Source organism: Eptatretus burgeri, chromosome 9 (genome assembly GCF_056783735.1).
Source record: "Eptatretus burgeri isolate ZD-2024b chromosome 9, Ebu_testis_v1, whole genome shotgun sequence".
Taxonomy (NCBI): Eukaryota; Metazoa; Chordata; class Myxini; order Myxiniformes; family Myxinidae; genus Eptatretus; species Eptatretus burgeri.
This window is the reverse complement of record NC_140969.1, coordinates 8,278,120-8,288,119: the sequence shown is the minus strand read 5'-3', so window position 1 is coordinate 8,288,119 and position 10,000 is coordinate 8,278,120. Positions and strand designations below refer to the sequence as shown.

General features: G+C 44.8%; 1 protein-coding gene across 5 annotated transcripts in view; it reads left to right on the top strand.

The window, feature by feature from the left end:
* Positions 1–10,000, top strand: part of EFCAB9 (EF-hand calcium binding domain 9) — a 72,905-nt gene that overhangs the window by 61,966 nt on the left and 939 nt on the right. For 4 of the 5 annotated variants that reach the window (XR_015061434.1, XR_015061433.1, XR_015061435.1 and 1 more), the window contains exons 10-11: positions 7,943–8,119; positions 8,300–8,422. Coding sequence is in view for 1 of the 5 variants with exons in the window: in XM_085894017.1 (XP_085750143.1) it covers positions 7,943–8,119; positions 8,300–8,419 (297 nt within the window). In the remaining 4 variants the exon portion in view is untranslated. Of the gene's footprint in view, positions 1–7,942; positions 8,120–8,299; positions 8,590–10,000 lie in introns of those variants that run through there. The other variant, XM_085894017.1, reaches the window with a different exon arrangement.

Here is a 10,000-nt window from a genome sequence, read left to right as displayed (position 1 = left end):
GCCAGTACGATACTGAGCTCGACAGTCTTTCTGGGGAGATAGCACGTCACCTTCGGTCGCTCATTGAACAGTTCAAGCACCATTTCCCTGAGCTGGATGTGCAGTCCTTTTCTGTGGTTCGGGACCCTTTCACGGCTCCACTGGACTCGATTGCTGATGAAGATGATACAGCACAGGAAGAGCTTGTACAGCTCCAGCAGGATTCAGGAGTGCAGGCTCTTGCACGGACGAATTCGTTGTCGACATTCTGGTGCAAAATACTGCCATCGTACCCGACCCTGTCACGGCGCGCCGTTAACGTTCTCATGCCATATCCTTCATCATACTTTTGTGAGCAGTCATTCTCCACCATGGTGGTGATTAAAACAAAGTACAGAAATCGCCGAGAAATGGAGCATGATATGATCCTGGCATTGTCATCTACTTTCCACGAATAGAGAAGTTGGTTTCTGAAAAACAGGCTCATCCTTCCCACTGATATATCTAAATGTCATTCGGACTAAACTTCTGAAACATTCAACTGTACTACGTATTTGGATACTGTCGGCTATTCTCCGTTTACTCGTCTATGAAAACATGACGATGGTGAATACAGTAAACAGTAAATGTTCTTGTGTCGTATTCAATCTTATCTTATAGATTATGAATTGGGTTTTGAATCTTTTGGGTCACGCGATGTAGAGAGGTTCTGAAATTGGGTCGCCACTAAAAAAAGTTTGAAAACCACTGAGTTATGATGTTGTTTGTAGTCATTGGAAATATGTTTTTTATTTCGACCTGATTGGACTCATGGTCTGGCAGCCAGAATTATTTTATATTTCAAATACTAGTACGTGCCCGTATGTGCGTGGCCGTACGTGCAAAAAAAAAATATAAAACTTTCAAACCACGGGCCAGAAACAACAACCACACAGGCCATTCCTTCGCTCTCGCGTGGCTGTACGTGCATAGCCGTACGTGCAAACCAAAAAGAAATAATAAAAACAATAAAACTTTCAAACAACCACACAGTCAGTTCCTTCGCTCTCGTAAACGACAATTGGATTGGGGCATTGTGTTTATCTATAAATATAAATGCGCATAAGAAATCGAGAAATTATTAGAATATAGTGTCATCACTATCTGGAAGTCCGTACTATGTAACCCGTAATGGGGAACTCGACTGAGGATCTCTTCCCCAACGACCATGCCGACGCAGCAACGTGTCCTGTCATTGGTTGGTAAATAAATGGCCATAACTTGGGAAGCACTTGTCCGATTAATATCAAACCTTGAAAAGGCACATACTCAGGTCCCCAACAATATACCTGGCAAGTTTCAATTAGATCGGACCAGTGGTTGTCGAGAAACAGCGGTCACACACACACACACACACACACACACACACACACACACACACACACACACACACACACACACACACGGCTGGAATTATAGATAGATGGGTTGAGGAATTTAAATCAAACTTGGTACAAACGTGTGTAATGATGTGATAATGTTGGCGGAGGCAAATCTGGCAACATCAGATGGCAAAGAGTGCACTTCTTTTTTTTTTTTTTTTACATTATTAGACATGAAACGGGGGGTAGAGTTGGGAGGAATTGAAAGAGTGGTGGAAGGATTGTGGTGAAAATAAAAAAAACTGAAGGTAATAAGCAGCGAATAAAACAAACACAATCATGCACACAAACAAGGAAATGATTAAGCCTCAAGGAACGCGATGTTAAAAGTCTGACGAATACGCTCATATTGGCACAAGTTTTAAAACAAAACTGAACCACAAAAACACAGTAAACATCGAGAATAACAAAATAACAGTAAAAACACTAAAACAGTGTGGACCTCTTCCAGGGCTTCCACTCTAACCTGACAGATGTCCCCATACAGGTTGCCACTGACAAACCAGACATAATCTGCTGAACAGAAACTTTCCTCCTTCAAGACGTCTCTGACTACTTAGTATCCCTCCCTTGTTACTCCCTCCTCCAGTATGATAGACCTGAGTCTGTCCTGGTGACAGAATTGTTCTCTTCATCAAAAACTACTCCTCACTGTCCTCACTCCTCCATACCCCCAGGAATACCTCTGGCTTTGGCTTCCCCCTCCATTCCCACCTCATGTTTATATGTACAGTTTGTTGTACCATCCAACAAACAGTTATGACTCCATTTACATCTCGCTCACCGAAAATATGTACCAACTTCTATCCTCTCATCCCAACTCTCCCTTCTTCACATGTGGTGACTTCAATTGTCACCTTGCCAGTTGGCTGGGTGTGGGTACCTCTCTCATGTTCCATGGCACTTCAGCAAAGGACTTATGTGACTCATTGGGACCGACACAATCTGTCAACTTCCCAACCCAGATCTAGTACTTCATCTCTTCTGGATTTGGTTTTGACCAATTTCCCTGCAAATTTCTGCTCCAATCGGTTCATCTGACTATATGCTTGTCAAAGTGGATGTATCTCTGAAATTCCAGACTCATCAGCTCTGAGGTGGTTCTCCAATAATGGCCATTCAGGCTGACTGGCAGGGACTTCAAGCAGCCATCAATGTTCTAGACTGGTCTCTCATTTCTACTCTCTGATATCAACTCATCCTGGGAATTCTTTCAAAGAAATTTGCTCTCTATCATACACAAATTTATCCCATTTCATCTTCAGTTGTCATCCTCTTCCTCCCTTCCCATGGTACACTTCAGCTTGTGGTGAGGCAGTTTTCCTGAAACAACTTGCCTTCGCCTCATGGAAGGCAAATCCAACTGAAGGCAATCTCCCACAGAGTTCAAAACAAGTGTGTGTGTCTACCCTCAGGAGAGCCAGGAAAGAACATCTTTCTAATCTCGAGTCTGAACTCTCAAATCTGTTTCCCTCCTCCAAATCCTGGTAGCATCTGGTTAAGTCTGTTTCTGGTGTATGTTCTCACTCCATCCTCTCCCCTACCTCAAAGGGCTGCACAGCTGACGGTGCACGTGAAAAGGCTAAATGCCTCAATTCTGTTTGCTTCTAAATCTTGTGCCCTAAACCTGTGGCTTTCTGTATCCACCTTACCCGGCCACACCAAGCTGTTCCTGGACTCTGTGTCCTTTTCTCCTGACAAGGTGGAAAGTTTGCTGTCAAACCTCGACTCCAATTCTGCAAACAGTCCAGATGGCATCAGCCCACATGTCCTAAGAAACTGCTCGTCTGCTCGTCTGCTCTTGCTCACCCTCTCTCTGTTCTATTCACCCTCTCATTTGCTCAAGGTCATCTGCCATCTGCTTGTACATCAGCGAACATTACCATTCTGCATAAAAAGATGCAAAAACAGATCCCTGCAACTTCAAGCCAATCACCCTGCTCCCAATCATCAGCAAAGTCATGGAATTCATCATCACTTTTAACATTCTCCAATGGCTTGATTTCTGATCATCAATTTGGATTTAGACCAGGTCACTCCACCTTGGACATGCTGCTTCTGTTTTCCCAAAAATGGATGGAGGTTCTCAATGCCAGACATGAGATCAGACCCATCTTCCAAGACATATTGCGAGCTTGCAATATGGGGTCTGGCAACTCACCCTGCTCACCAAACTCTCTTCTTACAGTATCTAAGGCAATCTCCACCCATAGCTCACAGATTTGCTCACCTGTTGCAGTTTACGCATGGCTTGTAATGGAATTCCCTAATCTCCTCTTCCTTCCTCGGCTGGAGTTTCTAAAGGCAGTGTTCTGGTCCCTGTGCTTTTTCTGATTTTCTTCAATTATCTCTCTGACTCTGGAAAATCTCTTTATCTCTGCTGATGAATCCACCCTCTGCCGTAAAATCACAATCTGGTCAAACACTTGGAACATGTCTTTCAATCCTTATAAATCTCACACTCTCACCATGTCTCTCCAAAAGCACCATCTGGAAACCACCCCATCTACTTTCTCAACAATCCTCTTGAAGAAGTCCTTTCATTCAAGCTTCTGGGTCTCACTATCTGCCATGATCTTTCCTGGGAAAGACACATTTCCAAGCTGGCCTCCAAAGCCAGTCGCCGACTGGGCATCCTCCATCATGCAAAGTCCTTCCTTGGCACACCTGAGCTCCTCACCACATACAAAGCTTTATCTGTAACCTGATGGAGTGCTGCTCCCCCTCTGGGTTGGTGCTTCTGCCTCACACCTCGCTCAGCTTCACGCTGAGGAAACCAAGTCTTTAGGATCATTGGTATATCCCACGATGAAGCTGAGACTTTGGGTCTCTCACTCTCTCACCGCAGGCAGGTTTGTGGTATGTTTATCTTCTACCATCTCCTGTCTGGCCTCGCCACCCCCCCCCCCCTGCTCTGTCTGTGATCTGTCCCCCTATATTTCTGCAGAGTGTTCAAGGTCTGCCATCAAGCTCCATCTGGTGAAACTGCTAAAATCAAAAATTACTGCTCACCTTCACTCTTTAAGAGAGGATGATCACCTGTCTCTGTTATCATCTGAGCTCAAGCGTTTGGACATCGGGATTGCAGCTCTCTCTGAGGTTCGGAGACCGGATTGCGGCGAGATAATGGTGGGTGGTTACACCTACTATTGGTCTGGTCGCTCTGATGGTAACCATACCCAAGGAGTTGCTGTAGCTGTGTCCAATAAGCTGACCCCAATGATAATTGAGGTAACACCGGTCAACGAGCGTATTATGAGATTAAGGATTCGTCACTCCTTAGGTGTCATTTCCCTGGTCTCTGTTTATGCTCCGACTGAGGCGAGTGATCTCACCGTGAAGGATGCATTTTACGCCACACTCGACTCTGTGGTTGATCAGTGCCCCAGACGAGATACACTTCTAGTCTTGGGGGATTTCAATGCATCGACTGGAACTGATAGGGATGGTTATGAGGTGTGTGTTGGTCCCCATGGGTCAGGAGCTATGAACCAGAATAGCACTAAGTTCCTTGACTTTGCAAGAAGTCATGGACTTAGGGTGGCTGGTTCATGGTTTCAGCACCCACAAGCTCATCGCTGGACTTGGTATTCCAACACTGGTGGTGTGGCAAAGGAGATTGACCATGTCCTCATTGACGGTCGTTGGAGGATGATCCAGAACTGCAGGGTCTACCGGAGTGCTCAGTTCCTCAATACTGACCACAGGCTTGTTGTAGCAACTCTAAAGCTGCACCTTAAATCCTGGAGAATGGTACCATCCCAGCCTAGGCTGGATGTTGCCAAGCTCAGGGATGAGAGAGTAGCTGAGGAGTTTGCGAACAGGCTGAGTGGACACTTGGGGGGTCTGGGTGCTTTGGGGGGTCCTGAAGAGTTGTGGAGCGCCTTCAAGACCACCGTCCTTGATGTTGCCGGTGGATGTCTTGGAACTCACCGCAGGGCAAAGAAGAATTTTGTCTCTCAAGAGACACTGGATATCATTGACCAGAGTCTCAGGGCCAGGCTGAATGGCAGAGCTGAGCTGTTCAGGGAGCTGAGGCGTAAAACTGTACGTGCACTGAGGGTGGACAAGGAGGCCTATGTGCGAGGAATCTGTGAGGGGGTAGAGCATCACCTGTGGACAGGTGATTCTCGTCCCACTTACAGGGGAATTTGTGCATTACGTTCATCTAAGCCCATCCCTCGGAGCACTGCAGTTCGAGCGGAGAGCGGTAGGCTCTTGACAGAGGAGTCTGAAGTGAAGGCCCGCTGGGCCGGTTACTTTGAACGGTTGTACCAGGCTGATCCCCCAGCTGTCGAGTTGGACGTCAAGGGTGTTACAATCCCTGTTGCTGACCCTCGAATCAACTGTGGTCCACCTTCGCTTGTGGAAACACAAACTGCGGTGAACCAGTAGAAACGGGGCAAAGCTCCAGGGATCTGTGGCATCCATGCTGAACTTCTCAAGGCTGGTGGAAATGCTGCACTCGTGTCGTTGCATGCAGTTTTGTGCTCTGCCTGGAACACAGGCATCATCCCAACTGACTGGAAGAGGGGCCTTGTTGTCCCTCTCTGGAAAGGGAAGGGTGATCTCCAAGACTGCAACGACTACCGAGGGGTGACGCTGCTCTCAGTGCCAGGCAAGGTCTTTGCTCGGATAATTCTTGATAGGGTTCGCCACCATCTGCTTGAGCACCAGCGTCCAGAGCAGTCAGGCTTTACACCAAAGAGGTCAACGATTGACCGTATCCTTGCACTTCGTGTCCTCACCGAACGCAGACGAGAGTTTCGGCAGGAGCTGCTTGCAGCCTATGTTGATCTCTGTAAAGCGTTCGATTCAGTGAATCGGGATGTCCTCTGGAGGATTCTTGGTCTTCGTGGGGTGCCACCAAAACTGATCGATCTGATGTCTGCACTCTACTCTGGTACTGAGAGTGCTGTGAAGTGTGGTGGTACCATCTCTGACTTATTTCCAATTGTTACTGGAGTTCGTCAGGGATGTGTACTTGCCCCCACACTTTTCAGCACTTGTCTGGACTGGATTTTAGGGAGGATGTCGGAGAGATCAAGTTGCGGTGCATCGTTTGGCAATGTCAAGATCTCGGACCTTGATTTTGCAGATGATGCAGTCATCTTTGCGGAGACTTTAGACATCCTCTTGGGGGCCCTCGAGGTGCTGAATGAGGAGTCGGAGCCGTTGGGATTACGGGTTTCTTGGGTCAAAACGAAGATCCAGGCATTCGGTGACATCTTGGATGCTGCTGTCCTGTCTGTGTCTGTTTGTGGTGAGGATGTTGAGGTCGTGGAGAGATTCACTTACCTTGGCAGTGATATTCATGTCTCTGCTCGCTGCGAGTCAGAGGTCAATAGACGTCTGGGTCGGGCCTGGGGAGTCATGGATTCACTGGATCATGGGGTGTGGCGTTGCCGGTACCTGTGCGGGAGGACGAAAGTCTGAGTCTTCAGGTCCTTGGTACTTCCAATCTTGCTCTATGGGTGCGAGACTTGGACTCTGACCAAGGATCTGAGATGGAGACTTAATTCCTTTGGGACCAGGTCTCTTCGGAGAATCCTTGGCTATCGCTGGTCGGATTTTGTGTCCAACGAGCGGTTGCTGAGAGAGACTCGGATGAGATTTGTCACCTGCATGGTCCGTGAGCGTCAGTTGCGGCTGTATGGACATGTGGCTCGTTTTCCTGATGCTGATCCTGCTCACCAGATTCTCTCAGCGAGGGAGTCTCATGAGTGGAGGAGGCCAGTGGGCCGACCACGTGCCTCATGGTTGCAGCAGGTTGACCATCATCTCAAGGAGATGGGGATGGGCCTGGCATCTGCCTGGGGGATGGCCAGACAGAGGCCCCTGGAGTACCGACGGAAAGTGGACGCAGCGACGCGCTGTTCTGGCATATGCCCCCATACCTGACCTTCACTCTTTCATTCCTCTTTTTTTCCACCTCTGGAACAAACTCCAACTCGCTCTTCAATCCCACTCTTCCCTCCAGGTTTTCAAAAGAGGTGTTCACCACCATCTCATATCTTCCCCCTTGCACAACCATTGTCTTTTCTACCGCCATTAATCCACCCCAAACCCACCTCCTTCAAATTCTCTGCTTTCCTTCCTCAAAGTGCTTGTGCTATCCATTTTGTTTACCCCATGTACGTGCCCCTTCCCTCTCTCTCTTCCACAGATCTCCGAATGTTTGTGTTCCCTCCTGTTTTGTGCTTCCCTCTCCTACCCCTCTTGTCTTCTGCTCCCTGTTATATGTTCTGTGTGTTTGCTGTTATACGAGCCTTGACAATGTTTGCAAAAAAAAATGCTTCAGAATGACAACTGACTGCTCTGTCATCAAAATGAAATGCATCGGTTTTGTTTTTAAACATGTTATGATGGTGAGGCAAACAGACTGGACAGAGGCAGTGCAAATTACTACAAGAGCTATTGCCATCGTACAATGTGTGATATACATTGTACAATACTGTAAATGTTTAAAAAAACACCATGTGATTTTGCTTTCATCTCAGATGTTTAAAAACTGAAGTGGTTTGTGAATGCCTTTTTTGCAGGAAGGAAAGAGCCTGTCTTTCATAATCCAGCACATAAAAGTTGCATTCCAAAAAATGGACATCGACCACTCGGGAAGCATTTCCATTGTTGAGCTTATGGATGGAAGTTTTTTATTCAACCTTCCCAAAAAGTCTCTCAGAAATGTGTGTCACGATTTTGCAGTCACAACGGACAAGGTATTTGCACGGATGGTCACCGCATTTTATAAGCCACCAGCATCTCATCTAAAATGCCAATATGGCATGCACATGGCACATGCACATTTGGATGGTATTTTGACTGCAAGTTTGAGTAAAATGTTGGACTCAAAATGGTGATGTTCTTTGAGTTCTGTAACTCTATTTATATATTCGCAGGTTTTCGACATCCTTGCATTCAGGTCTCTTTTACTTGCGCTTATTGTACAACAAAGGCGCACCATCGCTGAAAGATTTGAGCTGCAACTCGCTGCCATTAAGAAGGAGCACAAAAGATAACAGGTAAAGAGAACCACTGCCAGACAAATAAACAATATTAATAAAATCTTCAACATAGTTATATATTTCAAAATTCCAGCTTAACAATGTGAAATATGTACGCCGACTTTCAATCGTTTGGCAGCTAAAATAAATACAACAAGAAAAAGAGCAATAACAGAATGCAGACCCTCGCCAGGACTTGTTTTTTGTGGTGTTTGTGTACTGCTGTGTTGTGTAATTAATTATCGACATAGGTAGAACTACTTTATAACTGTTGGCAGTGATGACCGGGTTCCAAGACGTCCCACTTTGATCAGACACTTAACCCTGACCCATGACATTTATTGTGATTCAATTGAATTCAGAATGGGATTAAAATATATTCCATTCAGATCAAATGGAAGACCAAATAGGTACAGTACTGTATTGGAATCATCAGAAGGAACCAAACAAAGAAAAAGCAAAGATGAAGTCATATCAGGAAGAACCTGGATAGGATTTGGGGTTTCAGCTACAACTCCTCTCTCCTCTCCCCTCAAACACATCCAGGCACAGCCAAGTCAGCTCTATTAAATTAAAATATATATATATATATATATATATATATATATATATATATATATGTATATGTATGTATGTATATGTATGTATATGTATATGTATATATATATATATATATATATTTATATATATATATATGTATATATATATTTATATATATATATGTATATGTATATATATATTTCAAAAACCCCAGATCAAGAAAATTAAATAATTCTGGCTGCCAGACCATGCGTTCGATCAGGTCGAAATTGAAAATATTATCCCCCTCACTGCGAGATCATAATTATGAAGTTTCATGTTGATCGATGAAGCGGTTCAATAGAATAATTTTTTTTGAGATTTTCTCTCAATCCAATATAGCTGCGACACCCTATGACCTATCAATTATTCGTGAATATCCTGCTAACACCAAAGCTTTGGGGAACATTTGTGTGAAGTTTCCCTTCGATCTGTTCAGACATTCTGGAGCAGAAGATTTATTTTTATAGGTTTTTGGGTAAATCCAATATGGCTGCCAGACCATGTGACCTATGACATCAGTGTGAACCTTTTGTTCCTCTTGGTTTTACGGTCATGCTTGTAAAGTTTCGCCTCGGTCTGTTCATTCGTTTCAGAGATTTTTGAAGTTTAAAAAAAACAAAAACAATATGGCTGCCAAACCACATGACGGATGACATCATCCATTTTTTTTCTTTCGGTGAACAATCTTTTCCAAGATGACCTTCAAACATTTTCATACTGATCTGATATATGCAATTATGATGTCATAACAAACACACCTATGATATCATAAAAATCACACTTATTCCCCATAAGGAGTTCTTACCATGTGCTCAGTTTCATTTTTTTTTCCTTGGTGTGGTTTCTGAGAGACAGAGGTCCAAAGTTTTTCCATTTTTGTATGACGTCATAATTATGATTAAAACATTCCACATGAGTAGTCGCTCTGATGGTGAAAATTTTGTGTCAATCCGACAAGAGGTTGAAGAAATACAACACTAAAGCGTTGTGCATTACAGACAGACAGATAAACAA